Source organism: Orcinus orca, chromosome 19 (assembly GCF_937001465.1).
Source record: "Orcinus orca chromosome 19, mOrcOrc1.1, whole genome shotgun sequence".
NCBI classification, from domain to species: Eukaryota; Metazoa; Chordata; class Mammalia; order Artiodactyla; family Delphinidae; genus Orcinus; species Orcinus orca.
This window is the reverse complement of record NC_064577.1, coordinates 35,623,343-35,640,688: the sequence shown is the minus strand read 5'-3', so window position 1 is coordinate 35,640,688 and position 17,346 is coordinate 35,623,343. Positions and strand designations below refer to the sequence as shown.

Below are 17,346 nucleotides of genomic sequence, written 5' to 3'. Positions count from 1 at the left end.
AGTCTCCTCTGGGACGAACCCTGGCAGCCACGGAGGCCACTCCTCCTCTGTCCAGTGGAAGACTGGCTACTGCACGTCTCTTCATCTTACTGATAAAGCTTCTAGGAGGCAAATATTTGTCAAAGCCAATGGCATGGGGCTTCCCTGGTGGCACAGGGGTTAAGAATCCGCATGCCAATGCAGGGGACACAGGCTCAAGCCCTGGTCCAGGAAGATCCCACGTGCCGCGGAGCAACTAAGCCTGCGAGCCACAACTACTGAGCCTGCGCTCTAGAGCCTGGGAGCCACAACTACTGAAGCCCGTGTGCCTAGAGCCTGTGCTGCGCAACAAGAGAAGCCACTGCAATGAGAAGCCCGTGCACCGCAACGAAGAGTAGCCCCTGCTCGCCGCAACTAGAGAAAGCCCGCACACAGCAATGAAGACCCAAAGCAGCCAAATAATAAATAAATAAAATCTATAAAAAAAGAAAAAAGCCAATGCCATGAGTCTGAGCAGTGTTCCTGCTGATTGCTGGGGTTGAAGACAAAGGAAATGGAAAGAAGACAGTTGTCCTCATCACAAAGGTCATTAAGTGGCCTCTGTTGCTTGTGGGCTGGGCTGGGATCACCATTCCGACTCGATGCTAAGAAGAGCCATGAAGTTGTTCATGAAGCTCGTGCATCACCCGTCAGACAGTGCGAAAAGGCATCTGTGTCCCTGTTGTGGAAACCTGAGTGGATCTGTCTGACCAACTGAACAGGAACCGAGAAAACAAGAAGGAAAGCAAAATGCAGCCCAAGTGCTCAGTCTTCATCTCAGGGGGATGGGGTGCCAGCTGGGGGTGGCAGAATGACCAGAGTCCCTGGCGAAACACAGAGAATTCTAAACAGCTACCTGAGGAAGAAAGGGGCCCATCTGGGAGCAAAGACCACAGTGGGAGGCTGACTGACTGATTTGGGAGGGGTGGTGGGGACTTGACTTTGAGGGAGAAACTAGGTACAGAAGAATTGCAGCGAGTTTTTCTCTGGGCAATGAGATATAATTCTCCCCCACAACCCCCTTGAGACAACCTTCAGTGAAGGGTTTTGAAGCATTGTTCTCAAGAGATTTGGAGAGGGGTTTCTGCTAAAATTTACTGAGGACTTACGATTTCTCATGGATTGTCTCATTTAATCCTGTGGATTAGATGCTAGAATTATCCTCATTGTACAGGAGAGAAAAGAGAATCTCGGAAAGGTTAGTACACTTGCTCACAATCCCACAGCTGATTTAAGTCCGTTGTAACGCTGGCTGCCTGACTCCAGGCCTGAGCCCTGAATCCCTTGCATGGTGCCTCTGGAAGGAAAACATTTCAGGGCTTCTTGAAATGCCCCACAACAGGAAAATCTTTGGCTTAGAACAAAGACTGAAGGGGTCAACCTCTAAAAAAGTTGAAACACACTGAATATGAAATATTTATTCACCCAGGTTATTTTAGGATGTAATCCTTCAATTTGTTCTATACAACTGTCTTAATGTTTCCTGTTTCTTTACAGCTTCATTACCTGATTAAACAAAATTAAAATAGATACATCCAAATAAAAAAGGCAGCCAAGTTGGAGTAGGAGAATATGCACAGGAAACGGTGCTTCTGGACAGACATGAGGTTCATGTGATTTAAGACCAAGCCAGGAGCCTGTATAAACATTTCTAACTCTTGAGAATGTGAGAACACATGTGGGTCTCAAATGGATCCCTCACAGAGCTCAAGGATCTTCTTTTTTAAAAAATTTATTTAGTTATTTGGTTGCGCCGGGTCTCAGTTGTGGCTCTTGGGCTCCTTAGTTGTGGCATGCGAACTCTTAGTTACAGCACGCATGTGGGATCTAGTTCCCTGACCAGGGACTGAACCCGGGCCCCCTGCACTGTGAGCGCAGAGTCAACCACTGTGCCACCAGGGAAGTCCCTCAAGGATCTTCTTTAATTAGAGCTGTCTAAAAACTGGAACAGCTGCCCGGAGAAATTTTAAAAGTATATTCACACAAAAAATCTGTACATGAATGTTCACAGCAGCTTTGTCATTTCAGCTTTCCTGAAAAACTGGAATCAGTCCAGATGTCCTTCAATGAATGATTAAATAAACGATGGTACATGTACACCATGGAATATTCCTCAGCAATGAAAAGGAGCAAACTATTGATACATGCAGCAACTTGGATGAATCTCCAGGGCAAGAGGCTGAGCGAACAAACCCAATCCCTCAAATGTGATCCTATTTACATAACATTTTTGAAATAACAAAAGTTTAGAAATGAAGGACAGATTAGCAGTTTCCAGAGGTTGGGGATGGGGACAGGGAAGGAAGTGGGCGTGGCTATAAAAGGGATGGGATCCTTGTGTCTTGGGAACAGTGTGCTGACTGTGGTGAGGGATACATAACTCTACAGAGGTGATAAAGCTGTTTAGAACTTTACACACAGAGACACAAGTGAGTACCAGTAAAACTGGGGAGATTAAATACTATGGGTGGGTCGTATCAATGTCAATGTACTGTGACATTATAATGTAACACTAAAATGTTACTACTGCGGAAACCTGGGTAACGTACAAGGGCTTTCTCTATTATTTATTACAAAGGCATGCGAATCTACTATTATCTCAATAAAAATCATTATTTAGGGACTTCCCTGGTGGTCCAGTGATTAAGGCTCTGTGCTTCCAGTGCAGGGGGAACAGGTTTGATCCCTGGTCGGGGGAACTAAGATTCTGCATGCCGTGTGGTATGGCCAAAAAAAAAAAAAAAGCGCTGTTAAAAAAAAATGGACTGGTTCCCTGTTCCTGGAGGATGCAAGCGCTGGTCAGATGCTCCCTGACTCAGGTGTTGTTGGAATTACTGGAGGGTGGCCCCTCCACTTCTCCTGAGGTTTTATAGGGAGTGAGACCTTCAGGGCAGTGAGGAGGAAGCTGAGCATTGCACAAAAGTCCTCCATTTCTGCTGGTCCCAGGAGTACACACAGAGAATCAGAGAGAACTAGAAGGTCCTCCTCACAGAGGCTCATTCTCTTGTACCAAGAGGAAGAGGTGAGCTGAGCTGCTCTGAAGGTATTTTGCAGGGCTACCTCTGTCACCTTTTCCCTAAAGGCCAGGGCTCCCCTTGGGGTCCAGGGGTTCAGGCAGCTCTGCTGACAAAAATAAAACACGAATTTTCACACTGCTGCTTAGAATATGAATCTGGTAGAAACTTGGAAATCCTCTCCCAAATAAAAGAACCTTCTAGATGCAAAGAGAATAGGAATATTTTGAGACCTAGGAAAGATCTGGATGTTTGAGGCGGTAAAGGAGTTTTTGAATACTATCCTAGAGATGCACTGAAATGCACCAGCTCCTCCTAAATGAAGTGTTTCCCTCCCAGATAATTTCAAGACCAGTTTCATGCAGACGGTTATTCTTATTTATTTATTTACTTACTTACTTATTTTGGCTGCGCTGGGTCTTAGTTGCAGCATGCAGGATCTAGTTCCCTGACCAGGGATTGAAGCAAGGTCCCCTGCACTGGGAGCGTGGAGACTTACCCACTGGACCACCAGGGAAGTCCCTAGACAGTTATTCTTGATGGCCATCTTGAACAGTGAAATGGATAAATGTGAGGTGCCCTTAGCTCCCTCCTCCTCCCATAGGACGAGGCTGGGAGAGATATTCCTTAGGTCAACTTACAGAGAAGGTTCCTGAGGTTGGCCATGACCTGCCTGTGCAGCCAAAGTGGATCTGGTGCTGTCTCAGGACTTCCTGGCCAGAAAGCTTCCTTCATTGTCTCTGGGATCCCTGCTCACCACATGCTCTGTGTCCTTGTACCCAGGACCTAGCCCAGTACGTGTGATGTTAGGCCTAGGGTGCTCCAGCCCAGGCACGAGCCTTTTTTTGGGCCGTGCCCACGGCAGCATGCGGGATCTTAGTTCCCTGACCAGGGATTGAACCCGTGCCCGCTGCAGTGAAGCGCGGAGTCTTAACCACTGGACAGCCAGGTAAGAGCCCCAGGCACCAGCCTTTAACGAGCGGCCTGAGTGCTGAACCAACTGCAGCAGAGCCAGCTCTCAGCCAGGCCTCCAGCTGATAGCACCTGAAACCTCATGTGAATGCGCAAGTGACTGATGATGACACAGGTATGCAGTCTCCTCTGAATACCCCTCTCCCCTGCATCTGCATCTCCCTTCCCCGGTATCCACATCTGCCCTCCATCTGCAAGTCTTACCCTCCAAGAACAGATTTCTCCTGGGGTCTCCACAAGTGGGTGGGCACAGGCCTGCCTGTAGTCACATCTGCCCTGCCCTCAAAGAAGGTTCTGCCCACACAAAGGCACTTTGAGTTTACTGCAACCAAACACAATACAGACTACCTGCGTCTGCCTGTAAATCCATTTTTAAAATGCAGCTAGGAAAGCTGAAGGAAGGGGAAAAGCAGGGCCCCAGTTCAGCCCTGGAGGCTGCATTGTTCTCACACTGGCATTGTTTTCAGGCCCCCACCGATTACCCAGAAGGCCCCCAGGACCCCTGGGGAATCAAATGAGATTGTTTTTCCCAAGGCTGAGCTCTTCAGGTGTGAGCTGCAGTTCTTGGACAACGGTGGTGACTGTGGCATTTCTGCAACAGGAAAGAGGAAGGAACTTCTGATCTGTGCAGCAAGGGCACCAACAATGTGCGCCCCCAGCCAGCCCGCAGCAAAGAGGAAAAGAGCTCCGTTTCCATAGTGATAAATCACCGGGAAGCCAGAGAGGGAGAGTCAGCAAGAGGATTTTTCCTTTCCTCTGGCTCCCTGCAAAAAAATCCCAGCTCCAGAGTCAGTTAGATGCCTGGCGCCTCTCCAGGCTGAGCCTCCAGAACCACAGGTAGAGGAAGAAAGAGGAGGTCCCTGCTAGCTGGAAATCAACACTGAAAACCCTCTGCTGCTGAGAGTAGAAGGGAAGGGGTTTAGGCTCCTCTTAAAGGTGTACATCGGGCACAGGTGCCTGGGCGACCTGGCGGGCCCAGCACTACGTCACACCTGTGTGGCCACATGCCGACTATAAAACTCCTCCGTGTATGTCACCCACATTATTCCATTTCATTATCTTACATTAAGCCCTATAGGATTCTGGGTTCTGGTATGTGAGCCACACACATATGGGTATTATTAGCCTTTTTACAGCAGAAAAGCAGGCCTGGTGAGGGAGAGAGATGGGCCGGAGACAGCTCACCAATCTAAGGTACTTGCTGCAAGTTGCTCCTGAAGGTCTTCAGGGCTCTCACCTGAGACTCTTTCCCTTGCTAAAATTAAACTTTTTTATTTTTCCCAAAGAAAATTCCAGTTTTTGGGGAAATGCTCTGAAATATTTGTCCCAAGCCTCATTGGTTACTCTTCATCGTGCCTCATTCTCTTGCCTCTTACCTTTGCATATGCCATTCCCTCTGCTTGGAGTGCTGTTCCCCGGTTCTTTGGCCAGCTAACCCCTCAGGGGAGATGCCTGGGAAGGCTTCCCCATGGTTCAAACACCTCGCTTTCTGGGCTCGCACAGAATTTACCACGTCATTACGTGAGGCAGCACAGAGTAGTAGTAAGAAAAGGCTCTTCTAGGTCCAGACGAGCTGTGTGACCTTGGGGGACTTAACCTCTCTGAGCCTCCACTTCCTCACAGGCAGGATAGGGAGAATGACAGTATCTGCCTTAGAGCGTTTGTGAGGATTAGATGTTAACACACACGGAGCACTTAGCAAATGCTGGCACACAGCTAGTGCTCAGTAAACACAGGCTGTTAAAGGATTACCCGTCTTAAAGCAGAGGGCATCTTTCGTGCACACTCTCAGTTGGAGATGCTGTAGGCCTCACTGGGTCTTCAGCAGTATGTGTCAGATGAACTCTGAATTCACAGAAGGCTGTTTTCAGCTACACACACCAGGCACAGTGTAAGGCTCCTTGACACGTAATATTTCATTTAGTTAAGTCACTCCAAGACTGGGCCCAGGTAGCCAAGGACCAGCATTCGACCAGTGTAGCGTGCAGTGTCCTTGAATGGCTCCTCAGATCACCTGAACTTATAGATGTTCAGTTAAATTTGAATTTCAAAGAAGCAACAAATAATCTTTTTAGTATAAGTGTAGCCCAAATACTGCATGGGGGCATACTTACACTAAAAAAATGTTTGTTGTCTACCTGACATTCAAATTTAACTGGGCATCCTCCTGCCCTGCCCTGGCTGGGCCTGGAAAGGCCCCCCTCTGAGGGCCGGCGGCTCTCAGCCTTCACCACGGGCGGTTTACCCAAGTGGTCTGTAAACACGGAGAGATTCAAATAATCCACATAACTGCACCCCAGAGACCTGTTTTCTGGGTCTCACAGAACTTACCACACCATACTGTGAGGTGTGTGACAAAAGACAAACCAAACCCCATATGGGGTGGCCAGTCTTCTCTGTGGTTTCACATTCAGGAAAAATGAAACCAAACTCTTCATGCAAATACTTAGAGTTTAAACTAAATTGTGTGACAGCTGAAGCCTCTCTCTGCAGCTACTAGGCAGTTTTTTAATCACCCTGGAGCCCTCTTCCAAGCCCTGGACCAAATAGAAACAACAAAGCTTTTTGCAGCAAAACAAAACAGCAACAAAAACAAACAAACCAAAAAACCAAACAACCCCCCCCACCCCCACCCCAGTCTTCCTCAAATCTATAAAAGCAAAATGCAAACCAGTAGCTACCTGGGACTTGGGGAGGGATTAGGGATTGATGGCAAATGGGCAAGAGGGAACTTCTGGGTGATGGAAATGCTCTAGAACCAGATTGTGGTGATGGTTGCACAACTCTCTATATTTACGAAGAGTTTTGAAATTTAGCAAATAAAAATATAGGCTGTTCAGTTAAATTTGAATTTCAAAAAAGCAACAAATAATCTTTTTAGTATAAGTGTATCCCAAATATTCCTATGGGGGCATACTTACACTAAAAAAATGTTTGTTGTCTACCTGAAATTCAAATTTAACTGGGCATCCTAGCAGTTAGGATCGCCAGATCCTAACTAAAAGTCTTTGAAGTATACAGTTATAATGCATGAATTTTATGGCATGTAAGTTACGCTTAGCTACTAAATTTAACACAGTGCCTAGAATAATGTTGGCGCTTAAAGAAAAGTACAGTTTTTCCTTCTGGACACCCTCTCCATTCCCTCCCCACTCTCACCCCTGGCAAAAAAAAACCAAACACACACATACAAAACCCCAAAAAACCCACCAGCCCAGGAACCCATAGAAATCGCCAGTATAGGAAATCTAAACAGTCACTACAGCTTTGTTCTCCTGGGGCTTGGGGCCTGAAAGAGGACAAGACCTCAGGGCGAGAAACACCGTAGGGCAAACCAGGGAGTTTGGAGTTTGGAGCAGGCCTCCACTTGCTGGGAGCTCCAAACACTAAAGTCACCCCCACCTAAAGTCATTCCTTGCTAATTGCTACCCAGCAATTCAACTCTCATCAGGTGGGTGGGCACTGAATGCCCTGCACGGGCTGGGTGGGTGAGGTGGGGGGCAATGAGTACGACACTTCCCTGCTCTCAAGGAGGTCACCATCTAAAGAACGTAAGCCTAGTATGCACCTACCTGCCAACACACACACACAACACACACTAATACCATTAAAAGCAAAGAGAACAATTCCTCTTCTCTCCCTCTTACGGGACAGAATTTTTTTCACCTCCTCCGATAAAATTAATTTTCCTATATCTATGGGGTTTGTCTACAGAATTGCATTTTGCGATCCGGTAAGAGCCTGTTCCCTTTTTAGAACTGGCTCATTTGCACCTGTCCCTAGTACAGACGAAGCCACCTGCTGGTAGGTCTGGCTGTAAGCAATCCGGGTACCAAATTCTGACCAACTGTCAAAATTACGGTAATTTGTTCTTCAGATTCACCCCATCTGAGATCTGCAAACTGACTCTTTTCTGAATTAAAAGGACTCATCAACATTCCACTCTGTGCTCTTTACTTCTGTGGTACCGTTTCAGTACCGAGGATTTCACGAAAACTGGCCCCCAAAAGTGGATGCTTCCATAATGATTTGTAAACCTGTAAAACTAAAAGTCCCCTTACTTAGCTCACCAACAATATAAACAAGGTGATTTGGGGCATTTCAAGCAGGGAAGAGGAGCACTTGTGAGCATCGTAACTGTCAGCCCAGAGGTAAACCCAGGCCAGGAGTGCTCAACTTGTGCGTTCTGGGGTGAGCGACGGGTAGGTCAGTGAAAGAGAATCCAAGTGGCTGTCTGAAGATACAGCGGCACATGCTGAATAAAATGCCGATGATAGTAACTGGTGTTTGTTGTAGTGCGACATGTGAGTTACATGCACTGTGGCTCAGTCCCGTGAGTTCGGTACAGCTACAGTCATTGCCCACAGTGCCAGGCTGGCCCCAGGGCCCTTGCTTCTACCACCCAGTTCAAGTTCCTCCAGCTTTTGGCTGGAGTTATATCAACCCAGCAAGGCTGTCCCTTTGTCTATTAAGAACTTCAATTGATCAAATACATATATACATAAATACAAAACAGAAAAACCTTTAACTACTTAGTAAATGCTATTACTATATGGGTAAAATCTTCCCAGTAATGAGATTTAGGACAGAGAAGTAATGGAGGAGTTGTCGTTGGAGAAAAGGTAGGAATCCCAGCCTGCTCAGGAATATGGAAAATTCCAAAGTAGCAGACAACATTTTGCACTTCTGGTAATCAGAGTATCAGTGGCGAATTTTTATAGGACTGAGAGAAAATAACTTGTCCCCAAGTGCCCGTTTTACATGCATTTGACAGTATTTTTCATCTAATGATTAAATTCCTTTAATAAGTACCTCATTTCATTTACCCCCATTGGCTTGAACTAATAGGGTATTACTGAAGGGGGCTTTAACTTTTTTCTTTTTCAAGTGACTTAAAAGAAAAGCAAGCAACAACAATAATAAGTCTTTACGGGCAGAAACAGTTAATGGGTGTGCCCAGTCCTTCCATGGCCCATTTGAAATTACAGAAATTTTACAATGGCACCATCTAATGGAATATTAGGTTAGACACACAAAAAAATCATTTTTTTTTTTACCTTTAAATTTGTACCAATCACTTCTAACACTTCTTTATCAGCTTTGGACACCCTCATTGCTTATTTCACCCTTGGTTATTATTTCTAGTAGAAACACAGCACTGATGTAAAAATACTGTATAAAATATATAGCATAAAAATGCTGTATAAGGGGCTTCCCTGGTGGCGCAGTGGTTGAGAATCTGCCTGCCAATGCAGCTGACATGGGTTCGAGCCCTGGTCTGGGAAGATCCCACATGCCGCGGAGCAACTGGGCCCGTGAGCCACAATTACTGAGCCTGCGCGTCTGGAGCCTGTGCTCCGCAACAAGAGAGGCCGCGATAGTGAGAGGTCTGCGCACCGCGATGAAGAGTGGCCCCCGCTTGCCACAGCTAGAGAAAGCCCTCGCACAGAAACGAAGACCCAACACAGCCATAAATAAATAAATAAATAAAAAAGAATCCGCCTTCTAATGAATGGGATGCGCGTTCCATCCTTGGTCAGGGAACTAGATCCCACATGCGTGCCACAACTAAGAGTTCGCATGCCACAACTAAGATCCAGTACAACCAAAATAAAATTTTTTTAATGCTATATAAAAGGTATTTAAAATAAAACTTCCTCATTCCTTTCTCCAGACAGAGTGCTCTATGCATATACAAATAAGTGAATGAATGAATGAATGAATGAACAAACATATAAACATGTTTAGGACTTCCCTGGTGGCACAGTGGTTAAGAATCCACCTGCCAATGTAGGGGACACAGGTTCAAGCCCTGGTCCAGGAAGATCCCACATGCCGTGGAGCAACTAAGCCCGTGTGCCACAACTACTGAGCCTGTGCTCTAGAGCCCGCGAGCCGCAGCTACTGAGCCCACGCACCACAACTACTGAAGCCCATGCACCTAGAGCCCGTGCTCCGCAACAAGAGAAGCCACTGCAATGAGAAGCCCGTGCACTGCAAGGAACAGTAGACCCCGCTTGCTGCAACTAGAGAAGCCCGCGCACAGCAACGAAGACCCAATGCAGCCCCCCAAAATAAATAAATATTTAAAAAAAACATGTTTAGATATATATTATAAATAGATGGGATATCTTATATATTTTCTGCAACGTGATTTTTTTTTAACCTTTTGCGCATCATGCATATATTTTCATTTAAATACACAGAGAACTACCTCTTTTTTAAAAAAATGGCTCCAAAATATCTTGTATGGGATTTCTTTACAGGGTAATAAAAATGTGCTAAAATTAGGTTGTGGCTATGGTCGCACCTCTTCGTGAATATACTAAAAACCACTGAACTCTATACTTTAAATTTTATGGTATGTGAATTACATCACACAAAAAAGCTGTTTCACAAATGAACAGAATGTCAAAAACATCCTACAATTTAAACAACCTGTTCCCAATGGATAGGCATTTAGGTGTTTGTGATTTTTCATGATTACAGGCAAAACTGCATGGATGCCCCTGGGCGCCTACCTTTGCACACTTGTAGCTCTAGATGGAAGATTCTAGGTCTACACATCACAGCTCTGGATGCGAACGCAGGAATTCTGATGTTAGCTGGTGTTGTAAAAGCCGCTGCAAATTTCTTCCAAGTATATAAGGGGTCAAACACACGCTAAAGTGAATTTTCTGTTGAGGGTGGGCCTGTGATCCCCTCACTGATCATGTAGGGGAGGGGGGCGACGTGTTTAGTCTTCTAATGACAATCTGCCATAGCTCAGTGTGGCTAGAAATCTTGGTTAATATTCCAGATCTGCCTCTATGCTGGAGACCTAGCTCTGTTCCTGAACGGCTTTTCCATCTGTGAAACAGAACAACCCATAGGGTTATTATGAAGATGGAGTGAGTTGGCCCATCTGATGGGCTGACCCCTGGCCAGGAGATGTTCAGCAAGTGCTAGATCCTTGCCGTTGGTCCTTGAAACACTCTAGATGAGAGCACAGCAAGCTCCGAGAGGTAGAAAAGGCCCTGGTGAATCCATTCATATGGTGTTGTTCCTGAGTGGTGACCCCCACAATTGGGCGGTCACCAGCCCAGTCCAGGAATGGACACCAAAGCTCACTATTCACAGCTGTGGGCAGGTAGAGCAAGTCCCAAGAAGAATCAGGACAAGGAGGGTGAGGCTGGCAACTGGCCTGTGAACTGACTGGATCTTCCTAGAATCCTCAGCACCCCCTTTCCCTGAGAGGGGGTAGGGGGTCAGTTGACATCACTCCAGAGCCCAGGGATGGAGACCCCTCCTCAGCAGCAGCCCAGCCATCTTGATGCAGGAGAACTGGAGAACAAGTGGAGTCCCTGCCAGCCCTAACCCCTACGATGAATCACAAAGCTGCCTTCTTATAAGGATACCAGAATGACTTCAACTTAACTAATTACGTCTGCAAAGACCTCATTTTCAAATAAGCTCACATTCTAAGGTTCTGGGTGGGTATGAAGTCTAGGGGTCACTATTCAACCAAGTACAGAATCTGTGGGAACAAATCAGAAGTGAAATGAATAGTGAACTGCAGCCCAGAACATCTTCTGCTCAAATTAGAACAGCCCAGAATGTCTTTTTACACTGTACAAGAAGCAGTACAAAATAAAGCAAATGATTTCTATTTCTGGAATGAAAACCAATTTAATTATTCTAACAAAAAATATGAACAGGACTCAGAAGTTGTGCTGCGGGGGCTTCCCTGGTGGCGCAGTGGTTAAGAATGCGCCTGCGAATGCAGGGGACACAGGTTCGAGCCCTGGTCCGGGAAGATCCCACATGCCGCAGAGCAACTAAACCCATGTGCCACAGCTACTGAGCCTGCATGCCACAGCTACTGAAGCCGGCGCGCCCAGAGCCCGTGCTCCGCAGCAAGAGAAGCCACCACAGTGAGAAGCCCGCGCACTGCAACGAAGAGTAGCCCCCGCTCGCCGCAACTGGAGAAAGCCCGCACGCAGCAACCAAGACCCAATGCAGCCAAAAATAAATAAATAAAACAATTTTTTTTTAAAAGTTGTGCTGTGAACAAATGGGGCTCAGATGTTATGATGTAAAAAATTGAAAATACTAAATATATTTCATCAGGATGGTAATCTTGTTCTGGCAAAGCTCATTGCTCCGATAAATTCTACAAACCCAGTGAGCAAAATAATGAAAAGAATACCTTAAATCTGTTTCACGTAGGTTTTTGAAATAATAAAAATTCTGGAAATGTAAACATCAAAATTATATCTATAAAGCAAGTGAGAATATTCAGAAACTGCTATCAGAATTTTTAACACAATCTAGTGTATAGTTTTAAACAGTTAAGTATTTTTAGACATGAAATTAATGAATTTCAAAAAAGAATAAAAAAGCATGGGTGTATCACTGTGACCTAAATTAATGGTCCTACTTGGTGTAAAATGTAACTATTGAAATAAGAAAAAAATTTTGAAACTATTTCCCTAACATATATTTTTAAATTAAAATGTAAAATTCAAGTCTTCAAAAATAGTCACTTGTTTTTGTTTATCTCTTAAAGGGGAAGGAACATGTGAAATACTATATCCAAATGTTACTGTCCGTGCTTGAGAAACATGGTTTCCATGATGTTTCATGAAAATCTTACCGGGTTTTGTACAGAGTAGGAATACTAGAGCAGGGTAGAGAGGAAGTCTGGGAAATTTGGAGTTTCAGCCAAGATTTTAGAAGCTGTTTCTAGACAAATGCTGTCGGGCAGGCCCCACTCCCCTCCTCCAGACTGGGTGGAGTGGCTCATCCTCCCTGGAGGACAGCTTGTCCAGAGATGCCTGAGTGGTCCTAGGCACATCCCCCCCAGGCCCTTGATAACGACTGAACAACGGAGGGGAGGTGTAAAAACCCAGCTCCCTGGCCACAAGATGGACCAAACCCCATGGCACAACTCACACCCCACATCACCCCATGGGAGCAGACAGTGTGTCAAGTTCAGCTGAACCCTCATCTTTGCTTAGTTGCTTCCCGGGTCCTGTTCTACATGACAGTGCCCTTCCCTTCTCCTTCAATCACTCCCTTGGTAAATCACATGCTCAAGAATTTCATCTCAGGCTCTGTTGCTCAGGAACCCGTCCTCAGACAGGTGGTGTCGAACCCTCTATAGTCACCTCTGAGTGATGTAATTAAAGATGTGAATCATGTCAATCTTAAAGTATTTTCCTGACAAACTTAAAAAAAATTTTTTAATACTCAAAAAAGCTTCTTTTTTTGTAATTTTAATTCATTTTTGGCTGCTTTGGGTCTTCGTTGCTGCGCACAGGCTTTCTCTAGTTGCGGCCAGAGGGGACTACTCTTCGTTGCGGTGCACAGGCTTCTCATTGCGGTGGCTTCTCTTGTTGTGGAGCATGAAGCTGTAGGCACGCGGGCTCAGTAGTTGTGGCGCACGGGCTTAGTTGCTCCGCGGCATCTGGGATCTTCCGGACCAGGGATCGAACCCGTGTCCCCTGCATTGGCAGGTGGATTCTTAACCACTGAGCCACCAGGGAAGTCCCAAAGCTTCATTTTTTAAATTTAGCTTTCTGACTCCATACTTGTGCTTTCAACACTTTCACAACGATTTTCCGCTCCTCAATGAGGAAAGCGCGCTTGATCCTGTCACGGACACATTTAGCACACATGGAACCACCACAGGCCTGGCTGACATGTTGTTTTGTTTTAGACAACCTCATAAGAACTCTAGGTCTCATGGCACGAACTCCTCGAAGTCAGTCTGGGCACACCACATGCGAATTTTGGTGCTTTCTCAACCTTCTTGGTATAAAGGTAAACAATTCTGTTACCAGGGGTTCGGGACAGCCTGGTTTTGTTAGAGGCTGTATCATGGAACAGCCTATGACGGCATGTCAAATGCTGGATCACCCTGAATGCCTCTAGATACCATCTCTGGAAGAGGAAGAAGCCTGACAAACTTTTAATTTACCTTCTTTCATCAAATAAACATCAGAGAGAATTAAGTAATATATCTCAAGACTTGGGAACTGAGACAATGAAAACTGGAAGGCCATTGGACCTTATGGAGAACTTGCGGTGCTACAGCCGCACAGTCTGGAAACTATGCAGCCTGGTCATTTTAACGGAAATGGTAAAATCTTTGGAAAAGGAAACATTTTAGGGAGTTTTATGCTTAATTAGGGATATTCTAACAGAAATTTTAATACTTTTATTTATTTATATTTTTAAATTAAAGTACAATTGGCTTGTAATATTATATTCTATAAGTGAGATCATACGGTCTTTGTCTTTCTCTGACTTATTTCACTTAGCATAATACCCTCTAGGTCCATCCAGTTTGTCGCAAACAGCAGGATTTCATTCTTTTTTATGGCCAAGTAATATTCCATTGTGTATATACATCACATCTTCTTTACCCATTCAACTGTCTATGGATAGGTTAGGTTGTTTCTGTAGCTTGGTTGTTGTAATAATGCTGCAATGAATATAAGGGTGCCTATATCTTTTTGAATTATTGTTTTGTTTTCTTCGGAAAAATACCCAGAAGTGGAATTGCTGAATTGTATGACAGTTCTATTTTTAGTTTTTTGAGGACCCTCCATAGTGTTTCCCATAGTGGCTGCAGCAGTTTACATTCTCACCAACAGCACATGAGGGTTCCCTTTTCTCCACATCCTTGCCAACACTTGTTATTTGTTGTCCTTTTGATGATGGCCATTCTGACAGGTGTGAGGAGATATCTTATTGTGGTTTTGCTTTTCATTTCCCTGATGATTAGTGACGCTGAACATCTTTTCATGTGGAATTTTTAAAATTATAAATCTATAGTTTTATTATCATGTGGAGATTTTAATACTTTCAGATTTACAAGGTTAGTTTGGTAAATGAAAGAGAAGTGGAAGATGCTATAACAATGAAGAAATATGGCATGACTTCTTGTAACAAAACAAAGTATCAATTCCAAGAGAAAATATAATACTTAAATTATTACATAAAAATACATTTGTTATTTGAGGGCAAAAGTGAAAATAAATGAATTCTAAAGTCATTTAAATTTATAGAATCCTGACACTACTAAATGGTATTTGTAAAGTTCTGTGGAAGGATAAGTGAAATTAAACCAATGGATTAAATGATTTTTTGTGATTTAGAAATATAAGATAACAGAAATTTTGGATATAGAAAAATTTCAAACAACATTATAAGGTTTGGAATACTTAAAAATTTTATCATTGTTTTTGTTCATCAGGAGTTGAGGATTTAACACCAGGAACAACTGGTGTGAAGAGAAATTCTCAATTTATCGAGATTACACATTATCCAATGGCCACCAGTTTCAAGGAATTCACTGGAAAAATTCAAGGCAGTTCCCCATGTCCAATCATCCTGGAACGTGAGCCCTGTTTCAAAACACCATACCAACTATTTCTAAAAATCAACAAAATTTTGGAAATTATGAGAATAATTTATTAAAGATTTGCTCAAAAATTTATATCACTTGTTGAGTAGTTTTATAACATAACTTAGTTTATTTAGAGATAAACTAGGGGTGGTGGAATATATTTTTAAATATCTGATCCATGCATTGACATATATATTACTCTACTGGTTGTGACATATTTAATAATATCTCTGCACACTTCATAGAGGTTTCATAAGGATTAAATGAGATTATCAGTGTAAAGCTCTTAGACAACAGAAAGCCTAACCTTACCGTTTGTTTGACCATATTTCTTGTTATCAAGCTTATCGATATGGTGAATTATTGTGGACCATAACAATGTGGATTTGCCATGATTTGGGCCCTAAGGAATGTGCCAGGTCCATGGACGAACTTTTTCTTTTTCCACTTGAGACTTCATAGCTGATTTGTTGTGTAATGTTTGACAGACTATGATCCTTTTCCGGGGCCTTGCTAAGGTACTCCTAGCAACGTTTACTAACAGCTCTAAGTAGCACTTCTTCTGGTTTCCTTTGCTGTCTTTGTATCCAAGCTGTGGTCTGCAGGCTTCCTGCCCCAGCTGAAAGTTCCACACACAGAAATGCCCCAGACACGTCAGCTTTTCTAAAGACCCCCCATCTTCTGGGCATGACAGTTCTCGGGAACCCAGCTCCACCCTCTGCTCAGGCCAGGATGGATGAGATACTCCTGGGAAATGTCAAAAACGAAACCTCTGATTCCCTTTAGCAGAAATTCTGGCGTTAAGGGTCATCCCACCAGAGATTAAACTTGTGGGGTTCTTCAGTGAAAGAAATTGCCACCAATATCACCGTATGAAGTCACCGTCAAGCACTGAGTGCCATCTTTGTTAGAAGAGTGGGTGCCTGAGAAGTAACTTTTACTGTCAGAAGGAAATAAAGGCCTTTTATGAACTGAAGGCTAAATAAGATGATTTGCTTCCAGACAGTGGCAGCCAGACAGGGAGGAAGTGGGGGTGACGGCAGCAGGTCCTGGCTCTGCTCAGACCCCCAGTAGTGGCCAGGTGTGAGGTTGGGAATGACTGACCACCACGAGCTGGACCTGGGAAGCCCGAGAACGGAGCACGGGGAGTGAGTTAATACTGGAGGTTGGATGGTCTGAAAGAACCTGCACCTCTGTGTCCCCCCCAGAGAGGGCACCTGTCCACAGGAATGCAACAGACCTACAGGGCCAACCCTCAGTGGCAACAAGAACCAGTAACCCGGGATTCCCTGGTGGTCTAGTGGTTAGGACTCCTCACTTTCACTGCGGAGGGCCGGGTTCAATCCCTGGTCAGGGGAACAAAGATCCCACAAGCCGTGCAGAGAGGTCAAAAAATTTAAAAATAATAACTAAAAAAAAAGAAAAGAACCAGTAACCCAAGTGGCCCAGCCTGATCACAGCTCCCACCACTCGGGAACCCCTCACCCCTTCCCACTCCCCACTTTAGGCTGGCGCAGCAAAAACATGCATCCACTTCTGCATCCACTTCGCAGAGTCAGGAGAATTCTGGACTGCAGAGAAGTGAATCACTAGTTACTTCAGGGTTGTAATTTAGAGACTCTGAGACCGCTTGGGCCCTTGTGAAAATTCAGAGTCCCAGGTTTCATCCCCAGTAAGCCTGGAGTGGGGCCTAGAAGCCAGCATTTAACACAATCAGGCATTTCTGCTGCCATGTTTCCCTGTGTCTCTCTACACAGTCAGTATTGCTTCCCAAGACTAAACCAAACTTCCACTAAATTCCTTTGGACACAGGCCATATCTAGAAAGAGACGATTGGGTGGGTTTGCATAAAGACAATACTTTTTCTTTTTCCCACTGTCCAGCTTCCCTGCCAGCCTGAATTAGAAGCAACCTGTCACATCTGTCTCTGCCTACAAGAGCTCACAG

The 17,346-nt window shown here is 44.7% G+C and overlaps 2 protein-coding genes across 2 annotated transcripts in view; both read right to left on the bottom strand.

Annotated features, from left to right (window-relative positions):
• PECAM1 (platelet and endothelial cell adhesion molecule 1) overlaps positions 1 to 17,346 on the bottom strand; it is a 93,407-nt gene that overhangs the window by 72,025 nt on the left and 4,036 nt on the right. The window lies entirely within an intron of this gene.
• LOC117203583 (60S ribosomal protein L34-like) lies at positions 12,480 to 15,726 on the bottom strand. Its single transcript, XM_049701924.1, is given in 3 exon segments — positions 12,480 to 13,763; positions 13,765 to 13,953; positions 15,707 to 15,726. Coding segments are annotated over 3 exon segments (429 nt in total). The 3' UTR covers positions 12,480 to 13,543.